Source organism: Cervus elaphus, chromosome 25 (assembly GCF_910594005.1).
Source record: "Cervus elaphus chromosome 25, mCerEla1.1, whole genome shotgun sequence".
Lineage (NCBI taxonomy): Eukaryota > Metazoa > Chordata > Mammalia > Artiodactyla > Cervidae > Cervus > Cervus elaphus.
The window spans coordinates 34,847,567-34,863,973 of record NC_057839.1 but is presented as its reverse complement, the minus strand read 5'-3'; the positions used below and the strand labels follow the sequence as shown (position 1 = coordinate 34,863,973).

The 16,407-nt window shown below is 38.6% G+C and overlaps 1 protein-coding gene across 3 annotated transcripts; it reads left to right on the top strand.

The window, feature by feature from the left end:
- The first annotated feature begins 386 nt into the window (after positions 1-386).
- Positions 387-16,086, top strand: FBXO4 (F-box protein 4). Of its 3 annotated transcripts, none has more exons than XM_043887777.1 (7): positions 387-1,268; positions 2,506-2,741; positions 4,664-4,791; positions 8,837-8,912; positions 9,021-9,196; positions 14,074-14,249; positions 14,650-16,086. In XM_043887777.1, the coding sequence occupies exons 1-7, from the start codon at positions 1,080-1,082 to the stop codon at positions 14,737-14,739; spliced, it is 1,071 nt and encodes a 356-aa protein (XP_043743712.1). In that variant the 5' UTR covers positions 387-1,079; the 3' UTR covers positions 14,740-16,086. The 3 variants fall into 3 exon arrangements, with proteins under 3 accessions (XP_043743712.1, XP_043743711.1, XP_043743713.1); XM_043887776.1 differs by having other exon boundaries at positions 4,664-4,884; positions 14,650-16,079; XM_043887778.1 differs by lacking the exon at positions 387-1,268 and adding an exon at positions 1,421-2,001 and having other exon boundaries at positions 4,664-4,884.
- Positions 16,087-16,407: the final 321 nt, after the last annotated feature.

Genomic DNA, 16,407 nt, shown 5'->3' with positions numbered 1-16,407 from the left:
GGGGGGTGGGGGAGGGATGAAGGGGGAGTTCTGGGTTAGCAGAAGCAAACTATTATATATAGAATGGATAAACAACAAGATCCTACTGAATAGCACAGGGAACTATGTTCAATAGCCTGTGTTAAACTGTAGCAGAAAAGAATATTAAAAAGTATATATATACATATAAAGTATATATATATATACATCTAACTGAATCACTTTGCTGCACACCAGGAATTAACACATTATAAATCTATTTTAAAAGGTTGCAACAACAAAAAAAGGATTTTTTTAAATGGGTGATTTGGGTAATACATGAAAGAATGTTTTAACAATTGAGATAAGACAGTGGTGGGCAGAGGCTGATTCTGAAATTTAGAAATTTCCATAGTTGATTATTTTCACGAAGAGAATGGGTAGCTGCATGTCCTGGAAACTGCAGGTTGACAGTGAGTTAAACCAGGTTTCAATTTCAGTTCAGTGGCTCAGCCCTGTCCGACTCTTTGTGACCCAATGGACTGCTGTACACCAGGCTTCCCTGTCCATCACCAACTCCAGGAGCTTGGTCAGACTCATGTCCATCGGTTGGTGATGCCACCCAACCATCTCATCCTCTGTCTTCTCCTGCCTTCAGTCTTTCCCAGCATCAGGCATTGCGCCCCAAATAGTGGAAGAGGGCCATTTATTGCATAAGTAAGAGTCTGCGCAGACCCAGGCAAAGAGGAAATGAGTTCCACACAGAGGGACGGCCTTGGGTGAAGTAATACAGTTACAGAGGGGCTAACGGCGAGAGATCTTATATCAATGTGTGAGGTCAGCGCGCCTGAGGTTGAGGCCTTAAGTGAGGGGAGCAGTGATTTCTGGTGGGAGCTTCAAGCTCAGCTGCGAATCACGCTCAATTGGGCCATCTCTCCATTCTCTCCCCGGCTCTGGAGGCTTCTTCATCTGGGGTGGGACCGAGCCAGGAGGGCAGGGGGTTGTGGGGAACGCAGGGAGCGGAGCTGGGAGGGGGAGGGGGAGGGGAAGGGAAGGGGGAGGAGGCGGGGCGCGGTTGCGCCGCGTCACCCTGCGGCGCGTCCGGAGAGGCGTAGGCAGCCATGGCGGGAAGCGAGCCTGGCAGCCGAGGGAGCTCTCCTCAGCCTCCTCACAGCGACTGGGGCCGCCTGGAGGCGGCCTTCCTCAGCGGCTGGAGGAACTTCTGGCAGTCGGTTGGCAAGGAGAGGGCGGCTCCAAGGGCCTCCGCGGAGGAGACGGACGAGGAGGCCAGTTCTCTGACGCGGCTGCCGGTGAGCGTCGGTCGCCGCCCGCGAGGAACCGAGGGAGGGGCGCTCGCTGGGGCGGCCTCTTGGGGGGCCGGGGAGGGGGTAGCCCGCTGGGCCCAGCCTATGTCTGGCTCGGTCCATGCAGCTTTACGGGCACTGTCGTCACTTGAGGGGCAGCAGTTGAAAAGAGACGCCTTAGCGTTGACGCTTGGTGCCTGGCAGCCGGACCGAAGGTTGCTGCGAAACTCACCTGCAAGGAGCGCCCTGGTAACCTGCCAGGTCACCCTCAGGTTTTCTCCCCCCAAACGAGTTGGGGGACTGGGACACCCTGAACGTCTGGTTGAGGAAATGCTGAAACCATTCCAGACATGCTGGAAAAGCATGGACAGCGTTCAGCGTCTGTGTTCTCAGCATCTTTCATCCTAGGCTTCACGTATCAAAACACTCTCTGAGGGTTTTGCGGCTGTTATCTTACCGTATATTTCAAGTAGCAAAACCGACAAGTGAAATTAAGTAACTAAATTACAAGGGCCTCAAGTTACAGCAGGCCTTCAGAATTACGCACCTCATTCCTTGTTAAACTTTTTAGGAAGATGGGAAAACGGCGAGAAGAAAATATCTTAGAAATTAAAATTCTGTATCTTAGCTGGACTGTTGTCACTTCCCTCGGAGGTACATCAGAAATCGAAAACTGCAGGCTTGAATTTCCTCCATGGTTCTCCTTTCAGAGATAACAGATTTTTACAGAAGAACACAGGTGACAGATACACTCTAATTTGATCTAATGATAAAATCAAAAGTTTGCTCACTTGATAAAGATTTTATTTTGAAGAATAAATTATTTCATTAAGTAATTTAATGCAAATAATGTGGTAGAATATTCATGAGGAGAAATTAAATAAACTGATTATTTTGCTTGAAAAGTACCAGAACAGTGGGTGGTTTTTCAGGAATGTGTCAGTGTGTCAAAATGAAGTGTTCATTATGATTCTACCCTGAGGCAGGAAGTTAACTTCAGCATGGTAAATTTCATTATTAAAGATAATGACTGTTAAGTTGATCTTTTGCTATTTAGTATAAAAATTGTTTGTTAATTTTGTAATTTATCATGATAGATTTAATTATTAAAACAATAGATTGTTCAGTTGACCTTTAGTTTCCCAGTATAATTGTTAGTTTGTAATTTATTTTTCAAAAAAGCCTATCTGCCAAGGTAAATTATTCATCCACTTTACCTACCTGTTGCTTCCGTCTGTTTCAGATTGATGTACAGCTATATATTTTGTCATTTCTTTCACCTCATGATCTATGTCAGTTGGGAAGTACAAGTCATTATTGGAATGAAACTGTCCGAGATCCAATTCTGTGGAGATATTTTCTGTTGCGGGATCTTCCTTCTTGGTCTTCTGTTGACTGGAAATCTCTTCCAGATCTAGAAATCTTAAAAAAGCCTATATCTGAGGTCACCGATGGTGCATATTTTGACTACATGGCAGTGTAAGTATCTAGTTTTATGAATTAAAAAGAAGATACTAATTTGATTATAGCAAGTCAGTAGCCTAAGTTAGTCTTGGTCCTCCTACAAATTTGTAGCGTGAATTTTGAGTCTAAGGGTCCTTTTGTAAGAATTGACAGTTAGGTTAAATAACATCCTTCAGAACCTACTGTAGAGCCAAAAAAAAAAAAAAAAGTCTGTGACAGAAGATAGCACCTAAAAAAAAAAGAAGAGTATTTGTGCTTTCTGTAAGGATTCTTTTCCTGTGCTAGACGTACTAGCTACGTGTGGGTTTTTTTTTTTTTCCCGCATATTTTAAGTTATTTGGAATCCTTATTCCAATACAGATGCCATTACATCAAGTCTTGTGAGACTTGTTGACTAAAATGTGCATGTGTATAATTTTAACAAGTAATGGCTCAGTGGTAAAGAATCCTTCTGCAGTGCAGGAGATGTGGGTTCAATCCCTGGGTCAGGAAGATGCCCTGGAGGAGAAAATGGCAACCCACTCCAGTATTCTTGCCTGGAAAATCCTATGGACAGAGAAGCCACGGGTACTCAAAAGTCAGACACGACTTAGTGGCTAAACAGCATAGCTCTGTAGTCTCACTTGCTGGTTACTTCTCCATTGTCCCACAGCCAGCCAAGATATCAGGTGTATCTTTGGTGCTATGAAAACACGTTTTCATAGGGATAGTAATAATCATAGTAACGAACATTTGTGATCTGACTCAATGGATACGAATCTGAGCAAACTCAAGGAGATACTGAAGGACAGGGGAGCCTGGCGTGCTGCAGTCCACGGGGTTGGAGAGAAACGATTTAGTGGCAAACAGCATGACTATTTGTGAGCATATAAATTATTTCTGATTCTTGTGATCTTGGGTTGATTGTTATTACTCAAATAATGCAAATTAAAAAAACTGAAGTTCAGACCATAAGTGACTTATATGACTAATTAAAGTGGTGAGGCTTGGCCAAATCTACCCAGCTGCAACGTTGACTTTTTTTTTCCTCCTTCTTAAATTACAAGATTCCTAAGTAAAGATGATTTTCTTATAAAGTTAATTATTATCTTAACCAGCTTGATTTAAAGGGCTTTAGGTTTTATTTAGATTTGAGCAACTTTGTTTTAATTTTTGATAACTTTGAATGGCTAGTTTAGAAATTTATGGCTATTGAAAAAGTTGTTTCTTTCACATGATTCTTAGTTTGCTAGGTTACCTGTAATAAGTACTTATTGAACCGTTAGTGTTAATGGAAGTACCCTAAGAAATTCAGTTACATTGGTAGCTTTAGTAATTTTTTTCTTTCTTACCTCTAAGGACATTTTTATGCTAACTATCTACGTAGTTTAGGGCAGGGTTTCTGTCTTGGCACTACTGACATTTTGGACCGGGTGTTATGGGAACTGTCTTGGGTGTGCATTGTAGCATGTTTAATAGCATCCCAGGATCTGCCAGATGTCATAGGTGTCAGTAGCACTGCTCCACTCCCCCTGTAGTTGTGATGACAAAAATATCTCCAGATATTAGCAGATGTTCCCAGGGGGTGCAAAATCTCCCCAGGTTGAGAATCGCTGCTCTATGTAGTGAATTTTAACCATTAAAACACATGTTAGACCAAGTGTTTCATGAGAGAATCTAAATGAAAAATTAGAAAGTAACCGCTTCCTGGGGAAGACTTCCTCAGTTACTTGACCATGACTACTTCCATAGCACCTTATGCTTTTCCTATCACGGCACTTGACATGTATATTATTGATATAATAGTATCTGTCCTCCACTGCCGTCAATGAGTATTAGGATGGTAACCATTGTATCCCTTTTGTCTAGCAAGTTTTCAATGCATTATATATTGTTGAATAATTAAATAGCTAAGTAAGTATTTGTGTTAATTTTCTAATTGTGACAATTTTATACAGCTATAAAATGTGCTGTCCACACACAAGAAGAGCCTCAAAATCTAGCCGTCCTATGTATGGAGCTGTCACCTCATTTTTACACTCATTGATCATTCAGAATGAACCACGATTTGCCATGTTTGGACCAGGTTTGGAAGAATTAAATACATCTTTGGTGTTGAGTTTGATGTCTTCTGAGGAACTTTGCCCAACAGCTGGTTTGCCTCAGAGGCAGATTGATGGTAATTTTCATGTTAATGTACAATTCATAATAATTCAAACACTTTGGGCTTGACTCTAGTATTACATAGAAAAAAATTAGTTTTTTAAATTATTTAACTCTTTGATGTAATGAAATGTACTAATTTGATGGATGGGAGCCCTCACGTCTCTATGGACTGAAAGAATTAATTTACTTTTTTATAAGAGGTAAGCTTTCTCTTACTTCCTCAGTCCAGAATATGAGATTATGTGATAGCAAATTGTATATTGTCAAAATGTTGTACCATATTTTAAAAGAATGTTACAGTAAAAACCATTCAGCATCTACTATATTCAAAGCACTTTGACGTGTTTTGGAATTTCAAAAGAGAGCTAAATTGTCACCTTACCTTTATTTCTATGAAAAACAACAGGAACAACAACCATGTAGTTAATTTGGTAACTAGGATTTATAATAAACATGTGTAATAGTGGTCTAGCTTCTGCTTTACTTTTTCATTTGTTGAGGGTAGCTATTAGATACTAAAGATGCAGTGATTTAAAACAAACAACATCAAAAACCTCCTCTTTGCCCTGAAAGGTGATTAGTCTAGGTGAGGGCAGAGACATGTGTACAGGTGATTAGAATATTGTGTAATGAGCTTCTGGGTAGAAAGGTAAGGGTCATAGAAGGCTCTGCATTGAACATGATGCCTTATATGAGTCATTTTGATAAGCAGGGGTAAGCCATCAAAAAAAGACAGGGTAAAATATTCTAAGCAGTGAGAACTACATCTCTAAATTCTCAAAGTGCTGGGTGTGCAAGACACACTTGAAGTAGCTCTGTGTGTCTAGAGTGGGACCAGGTGAGAAGATGCTTATATGTCAAACTTAAGCATTATATTGAAGGATTTGAAGCAGGAAAGTAAGATGATCAAGATGGCATTTTAGGTAGATCACTCTGCTCCTGAGTGGAGAATTGATTAGAAGGGGCTCCAAAGGCATGAATACCCATTAAGAAACCACTATAATATTGTGATAAATATGAAGGATATGGAATTGACTCTATGTGTATCAGCAGTAATAAGGATAATTCCTGGTTTCTGGGTCTTATTTTCATATCGGATGATGGTGTCATTTTCTAGGTTAAGGAAACACAGGAGTAGGAAGAGAAACGTTTTATACAAGCAGAGATGCCTCCTATAAGCTAGCCATTTGAATGTGAGTTCCATTAGACCAGAAATCTCAGCCTTTTCTTTTTTAAGAGGTTTTTTTGTTTTTGTTTTTTAAACTGTTTTTGGCTACACTGGGTCTTTGCTGCTGCATGTGGGCTTTTTCTAGGTGCAGTGAGCTGGAGCTGCTCTTCATCGCAGTGCTCAGGTTTCTCATTTTGGTGACTTCTCTTGTTGCAGAGCATGGACTTTAGGCATGCAGGCGTCAGTAGTTGCAGCATTCAAGCTCAGTAGTTGTGGTGCACAGACTTAGTTGCTCTGTGACATGTGCAGTCATTCCAGACCGTATGCCTTGCATTGGCAGTTGGATTCTCAACCACTGGACCACCAGGGACGTCTCTCTTGTCAGCTTTATTCTTAGTTGTATCTGTAGTGCCAGACACATAGTAGACATTCAATAGGTATTTGATGAATAAATGAATGATTTTATGGAATACTTCATGCATTCATGTCTCAAAAGAAAGATCTGGGCTAGAAATGAAGATTTGGGAATCATTTGAAGTCCATGTGGACTTGGAAGTTTCTGAGGATAAAGAAGAAGATTGTGAGCCAGGTGTTATAATCTTCAGTGAATATTAGGAGAAAGGGATTATCAAAAGTAGATTCATAAGTGACCTGGTTAAGGATGGGGAGATGGTATTAGAGCTAAATGGTGTGTGTGTCTCAAAGAGGTGGAGTTTTTTCAAGAGAGTTGGTGAGTAATGGTTTAAGACATGGCATTGAGGAGTAAGAGAACACTCATCTCTGTACCCTGAGATGTGAGAGAATAAGCAGTTTAGTTACTGGAAGCCCACTGCAAGAGAAGCAGCACCTAGGCACAGGCCAGTTTCAGGTCAGGTCATGAGGTGGAAGGAACCCATTTCAATAAGAGGTTGGGGATTTGGGGGAATTGGCTGATTATGAAATTGCCATTTCATTCTCCAGAGTGATTGTGAGTGTTTGAAATTGCCAGTCTAACTGTGCTTCAGATCCTGCAAGGTCAGGGAATGGTAAAGGGATGAGTCATTGGCAAGCTGGGGCAAAACAGCATGCAAATCTTATTGGACTTATTAGATGTGTTGAGAAGGTAGTTTCTGGACGTTAAACTGATGAAAACAAAGATCAGAGACATGGTCGTTGTTCAGTTACTCAGTTGTATCCGATTCTTTGCGATCCCATGGACTGCAGCACGCCAGGCTTCCTTCACCATCTCCTGGAGCTTGCTCTAGATGCATATCCATTGAGTCAGTGACACCATGCAACCATCTCGTCCTCTGTTGTCCCCTTCTCCTCCTGACTTCTACCTTTCCCAACATGGTAGAATATTTTTATGATATCTTTGGGAAGTCCCCTGGTGGTGGAAGACTAGGGCCACTTTGCCTGAAATGCTTGCAGACCCTGCTAAGATCTCTATATAATGTGTTGCCTGAAATGGTGATGTAAGATAGTATGGCATGGCTTCTTTAAATGTCTAGATTGGTTATAATGCAGGGATTAAGGATATGAAAGATGGAGTTGTCCTTGGGCTTCCCTGGTGGCTCAGATGGCAAAGAGTCACCTGCAATGCAGGAGACCTGGGTTCAATCCCTGGGTTGGGAAGATACCCTGGAGAAGGGCATGGCAACCCACTCCAGTATTCTTGCCTGGAGAATCCCCGTAGACTGAGGAGCCTGGTGGGCTACAGTCCATGGGGTCGCAAAGAGTTGGACGCGACTGAGCAACTAAGCACAGCACAATGAGGTAAGTAGAGGCCATGTTATATTAAAGTTTTATCTATCTGAAGAGCAGCGGCTTTGAAGGGAAGAGACGTAATTAAAGACATTTTAAAGCAATCTCTCCAGCTGCTGTCAGAAGATGGGATAGTAGGGAACAGAAGTGGATTTAGAAGCATAGTTAGAAATGATTACAGAAGTTCAGGTGAGAGATGATGATATCTAAATTAAAGGTGTGGGGTGGGAATGGAGAGGAGTAGACAGATCTAAAAGGATGTTTATTAATATATAGCAAAAAGACACAAAGCCAAAGAGGAGGAGAAAGATCTTTCCGGGAGGCAAGAGGAGAATCAACCCCTGAGTGTTAACACAAAGAAGGGAAATAGTTAAGAAAGAAGGACAAATAATAGTGTTGAATGATTTAGATATAAAATATAGTAAGAAGTAATATTTAGCACCTGTTACTTTTCAGTTATGTATGTGATCTTCTTTAATGCTTACAATAACCCTAAAAAATGTGTATTATTTCTTTATTTCAGTGCCAAAACCAAGGCTCATAGAAGCATGGGTATATGTGACAAATTCTAGCTCAAATCTAACTTCAAATTTCAGTGTTTGCCATATTTCTTCAATTTTCTAAGACACCATGAATTTTAAAATACCTTTTCAGAGTGCAGGGAAAAAACCCATTTGGTTGAATGTATATGTGGAGTATGAGACTAATGAGAAACATAAAAAAAGTGAAACTAAGTCAGTCTTGGGGATAAGTAGTTGTTATGATGAAGATGCTACTGATAGGATAATAATAAAGTTAATGATGATAGTGATGATGGTAAAAAAAAAAAAAGCAATGTTAAAGTCTAAGAGTTTTTTATTCTGTATCTGTAGTTAACTATTTTGTGAATGAAAATTGCATATAGCATCTTTTCTTCAACATAAATATTTTATTCCAAAGCTATATATAGCTTGTCATAGTTTTTTGTTTGCTCTTTTTATACTAAGTAATTTTTTCATTGTCATCTTTTGCTATCTTTATCTTTTGTTTTGATAACTGTAATTTTCTCCTTTAGGTATTGGATCAGGAGTTAGTTTTCAGTTGAGCAATCAACATAAATTCAACATCCTAATACTATATTCAACTACAAGGTAAGGCTACCTTCTTAGCAGCCTACGTGAGACATCAGTAATAGAATATTTTAGGGGGGGGTGAAGCCTGTTTAGTGTCTATGTTTTATATTTACATTTTTCTTATAGAAAGGAAAGAGATAGAGCAAGGGAAGAACATACGAGTGCAGTTAACAAGATGTTCAGTATACAAAATGAAGGGGATGATCAACAAGGGAGCCGGTACAGTGTAATTCCACAAATTCAGAAGGTGTGTGAAGTTGTTGATGGGTTCATCTATGTTGCAAATGCTGAAGCTCATAAAAGTAAGCATTATCTCATTTTCTTTTTAAAAGCGCTTTCTTTGCAAAGCAAATAAGAAAGTTTTTATAGGCTTTATTGTGGCTTGTTAAGAATATCATGGCTAATTTTATCAGTGTGATTCTGTTAATATTATTACTATCAATATTGGATTCTCAAACCTCGATGTGCATTAGGATCACCTGCAGATCTTGTTAAAAACATGGCAGCCTGATTCCTATCCTGATGGATTATGACTCATAGATGTGGGTTGTGTCTTGGCTCTGTTTTTTTAAACAAACTTGACAGAATTCTGATGCACACTGAAGTTTGCTACCATAACTACATAGTATTTTTTTGTTGTTTCATGCTTCTGTACTTTTATTTATTGATATTTTGTTTGCTTTTGGCCTTATTCAAATAATTTATGCAGTTAAATGAAAAATTTTAGCTTATTTTAATCATCCAGATAGTAGAGAGGTTGGTGGAGTGTTTAATAAAGTGGATTAGTTAAGAACACGCTCCATATATTCTGAATAATTGCCATTCACATTGATAAATATCATGAAAATAGAATACTATTGGGCCAGAAGCTGATATTGTTGTTTCTTTCCCAAATCCTTTGTGAACAAGGTAGGGTGTAAATATACAATATATTATTCTCACTTGGAAAAAGGTAGAAGCAGTCCACTGCTGAAAGAATTTACAGTTTATAGTGCACTGAAATTAACTATAACAACAAAAGACAAGTGCAGCTCAACTACTGACTAATTGGACTCATCTCACTGCATAAATGGCCTAACAGGAGAAGACACATACCCATTTGTAGAAGTAAATCCTTTTTACCTCAGTCTCTTCTGTTCTTCCACATAAAACATCTAGCATTAAATTAAAAAGTATAAGATACCAAAAAAAAAAAAAAAATGAAATGACCCATTCTTAAGAGATAAAGCAGTCAATGGAAATAGACACAGAAATGGCCTCAATATTGGCATCCTCAGAAAAGGACATAAAAAGAACTATGATTAATATGTTGAAGAATCTAGTTAAAAAAAAGTGACCAGTATATGTGAACAAATAGAGATTTTCAGCAGAGAGAAAGAAGCTATGAAAAAGTAAAATGGGTGTGCTAAATACCAAAAATGCAACAGGTGAATAGTTCCTTCAATGGACATATCAACAAAGGAAACCTTTTGTGAATGTGAAGATAGATCAAGTGAAATTACTCAAATTAAAACGAAGGTATGGGTTTCCCTGGTGCTTCAGTGGTCAAGAATCCGCCTGCCAATGCAGGAGACATGGGTTTGATCCCTGGTCCAGGAAGATCCCACATGCTGTGGAGTAACTGAGCTTTGTCCTAGAGCTTGGGAATCACAACTACTGAGCCCACGTGCTGCAGTTATTGAAGCCCATGCACTATAGAGTGTGCCCTGCAACAGGAGAAGGCACTGCAGTGATAAGCCTGTGTACTGCAATTAGAGAGTAGCCCCCACTTGCCACAATTAGAGAAAACCCACATAGCAGTGAAGACCCAGCAAAGCCAGAAATTAATTAAAAAATAAAAATTTTTAAAACGGAAAAAATTGGTAGTGGAGGGCAGAGCAAGAGCTGGGGAAAACCAATGAAAGTGATCTAACTCAGGGGTTGACATTTTCTTAAAGGCCTAGGTAGTACATATTTTAGGCATGTGAGCCATAATCTCTTAAAATTACTCAGCTCTGATACTACAGTGCAAAAGTAGCCATAGACAGTTTGCGAATGAATGGGCTTGGCAGTTTTTACCAAAATAATTACTTATAAAAATATCTATAGTGTGTGGTATGTGGACCTCTGATTCAAATTATATGTGATTGGAGTCCCAAAATATGAAGGGAGTAAGAACAGGGAAAAAGAAATTTCTGAACAAATAATGACCAAAGCTATTTCAAAATTACTGAAAGAAAATAAACCACAGATCCAAGATTCTCAAAGAACTCTAGACATGATAAGTAAAAAATACAGATACATCATAGCCAAACTGGTGAAAACGAAAGATAAAGAGAGTATCTTGAAGGCAGCCAGAGCAAAGCAAAACATACATATAGAGGACCAAAGATAAAGACAGAGACTTTCTGATAGAATTTTGCTGTAAGCTAGATAGTAATGAAGGGAAATCCTTATAGTATTGCAAAGGATGGGGTGGGGGGTAATATCCAGCAGAGATATCTTTCAAAATGAAGGCAAAATCAAGACATTTTTTAGACAAACAAAATCTGAGAAAGTTCAGTCAGCAAATTTTTATTATAATAAGTATTAAAGGAAACTTCAGTGAGTATAGTATACCAGGTGGAAAACTACATTTACAGAAAGAAACAAAAAGCCTTGGGCTAGGAACAGTATAGCTATACATAAAATATTTTTTTCTAATTTTAATTTCTTTATCATTATTTAAAGGAAAACATCATATTTTTAAAAATAGAATATATTGTAACAATATTACACAGCATGGGAAGACAGAAATGGAAATGTTGTATTATAAGTTTCTATATGTGAAGTTATATAATACTTTTTAAAGGTAGACTGTTGTAAGTTTAAAATATACTTTGTAAATCTTTGAGCAACCAACCCCTAAAATAGTGTTCAGTTCAGTGCAGTTGCTCAGTTGTGTCCGACTCTTTGCCACCCCATGAACTGCAGCACGCCAAGCCTCCCTGTCCATCACCAACTCCCAGAGTTCACCCAAACCCATATCCATCTAGTTGGTGATGCCATCCAACCATCTCATTCTCTGTCGTCCCTTTCTCCTCCTGCCCTCAATCTTTTCCAGCATCAGGGTCTTTTCAAATGAGTTAGCTCTTTGCATCAGGTGGCCAAAGTACTGGAGTTTCAGCTTCATCATCAGTCCTTCCAGTGAACACCCAGGACTGATCTCCTTTAGGATGGACTGGTTGGATCTCTTTGCAGTCCAAAGGACTCTCAAGAGTCCTCTCCAACACCACAGTTCAAAAGCATCAATTCTTCAGCACTCAGCTTTCTTTATAGTCCAACTCTCACATCCACACATGACCACTGGAAAAACCATAGCCTTGACTAGACGGACCTTTGTTGGCAAAGTAATGTCTCTGCTTTCTAATATGCTGTCTAGGTTGGTCATAACTTTCCTTCCAAGGAGTAAGCGTCTTTTAATTTCCAGCCTGCAATCACCATCTGCAGTGATTTTGGAGCCCCCCAAAATAAAGTCAACCACTGTTTCCACTGTTTCCCCATCATTTGCCTTGAAGTGATGGGATCAGATGCCATGATCTTAGTTTTCTGAATGTTGAGCTTTAAGCCAACTTTTTCACTCTCCTCTTTCACTTTCATCAAGAGGCTTTTTAGTTCATCTTCACTTTCTGCCATAAGGGTGGTGTCATCTGCATATCTAAGGTTATTAATATTTCTCCCGGCAATCTTGAATTCCAGTTTGTGCTTCCTCCAGCCCAGCATTTCTCATGATGTACTCTGCATATAAGTTAAATATACAGGGTGACAATATACAGCCTTGACGTATTCCTTTTCCTATTTGGAACCAGTCTGTTGTTCCATGTCCTGTTCTAACTGTTGCTTCCTGACCTGCATACAGGTTTCTCAAGAGGCAGGTCAGGTAGTCTGGTATTCCCATCTCTTTCAGAATTTTCCACAGTTTATTGTGATCCACATAGTCAAAGGCTTTGGCATAGTCAATAAAGCAGAAATAGATGTTTTTCTGGAACTCTCTTGCTTTGTTGATGTAACAGAGATATAATCAAATAAGCCAGTAGTGAAGATAGAATGTAATCATTAAAGAAGTCAGTTCAAAAGAGCACAGGAAAAGAGGGTAAAAGAAACAAAGACTAGATGGGACAAGTCAAAATTCAGTAAATATGTGATAGATTTAAATGTAGTGTGTTGATAATTACATTCAATGTTTGCTTTCTATTAATATATAACAAATTACTGCCAACCTGGTGGCTTAAAAATGCATCTATTTATTAGCTCAGAGTTCTTTATGTCAGAAGTCTGAGTACATCATGGCTGGGTTCTCAGCCAAGTGTCTCACAGGCTGACATTAGGGTGAGAGATGGGTTATATCCCTTTCTGGAGGTTCTGGGGAAAAATCTGTTATCTAGCTCACTCAGATTATTGACTGAATTCAGCTTCTTTCTTTTGTAGAGATGAGGTCCCTGTTTCCTTGCTGGCTGGCTGTTGGGGGCTCCCCTCAGCTTCACAGGCCATCTTCATTTCTTGCTATGTGACCCCTCTGTCTTCAAATCCAGCAATGGAGTATCTCTCTGACTCGGAAGAATCTCATCTGTTTTAAGAGCTTACATGACTAGACTAGGCTCACTGATTATAGTCTCCCTTTCTTGAAGTCAGCTGTGTCTTGTAATATAGCCTAACCATGTTGATGATATCCCATGTGTTTAGAGTCTTCCCACACTCAGAGGAGGGAATAGAAAAGAATTTGAGTTATTAGGATTATTTTAGAATTCCGCCCACCACCAAATGTCAATGACTGACTCTCCGCTGAAAGGCAGAAATTTTCGGTTTCAATAGAAAAGCTAGACTTAATCATTTGTTTAAATTTTAGAAACTCTGGTCTTTGAAAGAAAGGGTAGTGATGGCTACAGAATTTGTGATAAGAAAATAATTTTATCAGAGTACTTTTGCTTTTAAACCACAGAAACATGTAAGTGGTACTGTTTTTGTTCTCTCTGATTTCATCTAAATTCCGATCCTTGCAAGGCTGATTAATGTAGTTTTATGAAAGATCAGTAAATGAACGCAGCAATAGAGGGACAGATGCAGTTTATTATGTTTGGATCCTGGTAATTTTTGTAGTTTTCAATTTTGTTTTATTATTTTTTAAGTAATGAAAATTAAGGATTTTAACTATATTCCTTAGGACATGAATGGCAAGATGAATTTTCTCGTATTATGGCAATGACTGATCCAGCTTTTGGATCTTCCGGGAGACCAATGCTGGTTTTATCTTGTATTTCTCAAGCTAATGTAAAAAGAATGCCCTGTTTTTATTTGGCCCATGAGCTCCGTCTGAATCATCTAAACCACCCTTGGATGGTAAGGTTCTATTTTCTCTAGTGAGAAAAATCTCATTTTATTTTTCACTCTAATTTCTAACTGATTTTACTTTTCTTTATTCTTTCCCATTCATTCTTTTTAAAAGAATAGCATTCTAAAAGTCAGTTTTAGTAGCTTAATCAGTGGAAGATACTTGATATCAAAGCTGAGTTCCAAGATAAGTAATAAACCTCATATTGATAGTAATTATAAGACAGAAGAGAAGATGGTATTTTTAATCTAAACTCTGCAGAAGACAAAACTTGGTTATTCACCCAAAGTTTACTGGGATTTTTTTAGTCCTATTCGTTTTTGAGTGTCCAGAAAAATGTCCCACATAATTATAAGATTTTGTGCTTAGTTTCTTAGTAACAAATGCTCTCTTTTTATTTGCTCATAGGTCCAGGACACAGAGGCTGAAACTTTAACTGGCTTTTTGAATGGTATTCAGTGGATTCTTGAAGAAGTAGAATCTAAGCATGCAAGATGATCCTCCTTTTCAACCTTGGCTACTGAAAGCATTTGAAACTTGTTACTAAGGTCATGATGTGGATATTTGCTCAAGTCAGCTCATTCTGCCCTGCCTTTTTGCAGGTAGGCTTTACGTTGGACAGCTGTCACTACTCTAATTTTTATATAACTTTTACTTTTTAACATAAATCAACCACAAGAAAAAAGTTTCAGTGGTAGCATTTGGCCCCAAAATGAACCATTTAGGATTTTTTAATAACTCATATATATATATATATTTTTTTTAATATTAAATTCTGGAAAAAAAACAACAACAAGTTTGTGCCTCTCTCATTCTTCGTGGTTTCTCTTCTGTTCAGTTCAAAGATTGCCATCATGGGGAATAGCAAATTTGCTAAGCTTTCAATAGGTTCTTTTCAAGGGTCCTTAACTGGTTATCAGAAAATAAGTTTTATTATTTTTAATAAATATACTGCTTAAAGATTGGAATATTCACTGAAATTTCATTTACTGGTATGGCCATACAACTTCTCTTTCTTTTCTGAAATAGTAGAAATTAACTTTTTGCCTTATTCAATACTAATTCAGTGAAAATAGCTAGAAATTCTTGCTGTTTTCAAGTAACCTGAAAGCTCATGAAGTACTAAAGCCAGATTTTTTTCCTTGCTCATAAAGAAAATATTCCAGAGACATTCATGATCGTATGACCTCCTACTCATTAATTGCTTCCACTTTGCAGAGGAAACAGTCCTCCTATCTCAGTGGAATTGAGGGATTTAAAAATTACAGTTGAAAAGAGCATTATATTCTCAGTGGTGCTGCACCCAAGAAATAGCCTCCATCCTACAAGCGGGTGCCATTCTGAAGAAAGGAGCTCTCACATCTTGGGTGCATTTATCTAGCCCTTAACTTGAGCACTTGTAGTTGGGGGAAGAGTGAGAAATGCTGACATCCTGCTTTTCCTAGAATGGAAGCCCTGTAACTTAGAGAGAGAATGCTGTTTCCTTGACTGCCTTGGTCTAGAATGGAGTTTCTGTCTTTCTGAGCTGGAGGAGGGATGTCTTGGTTTTTAATAACTTGGTTGTTAAAATCCCACATACTCTTACTGTTCTTACTGAGGTGTTTTTTTTTTTTTTGCTGTATACTCTTAGATTTTAATGATTTTTTAAAGTTAATTTTCTCCAGTTTCTCTGGGGAACTGTTACATGGTACTCTTCATGTTATTATGCCAAAAATACATCCTCTCCACTTTTAATTATGTGTAGTTAGTTAGGTGGCTCAGATGGTAAAGAATCTGCCTGCAATGCAGGAGACCTGGATTCAATCCCTGTGTTGGAAAGATCCCCTGGAGGAGGGCATGGCAACCCACTCAGGTATTCTTGCCTGGAGAATCCCCATAGACAAAGGAGCTTGGCAGGCTAAATCCATGAGGTTGCAAAGAGTTGGGCACGACTGAGTGACTAAGCACATGTTACCTCATTCTTTGCTGATGTTGGTAATTTCTTTTTTTCTTCATGATCAATCTGGCTAGAGTTTTATTGATTTTATAATTCTCAAAGAGCCAGCTTTTGGTCTTACTGATTTCTTCTATATTCTGTTTCATTGATTTATGCTATAATCTCTATTTTTCTGCTTTTTAAATTATAAAACTTTAATTTTCTTTTTTTTTATGTTATTAAAGTACGAA

Coding starts and splice junctions, on each gene's coding strand:
- FBXO4 (XM_043887776.1), top strand. CDS start 1,080: ATGGCGGGAAGCGAGCCTGGCAGCCGAGGGAGCTCTCCTCAGCCTCCT. Junction 1,269..2,505: donor GTTCTCTGACGCGGCTGCCG/GTGAGCGTCGGT, acceptor CGTCTGTTTCAG/ATTGATGTACAGCTATATAT. Junction 9,197..14,073: donor AAATGCTGAAGCTCATAAAA/GTAAGCATTATC, acceptor TATATTCCTTAG/GACATGAATGGCAAGATGAA.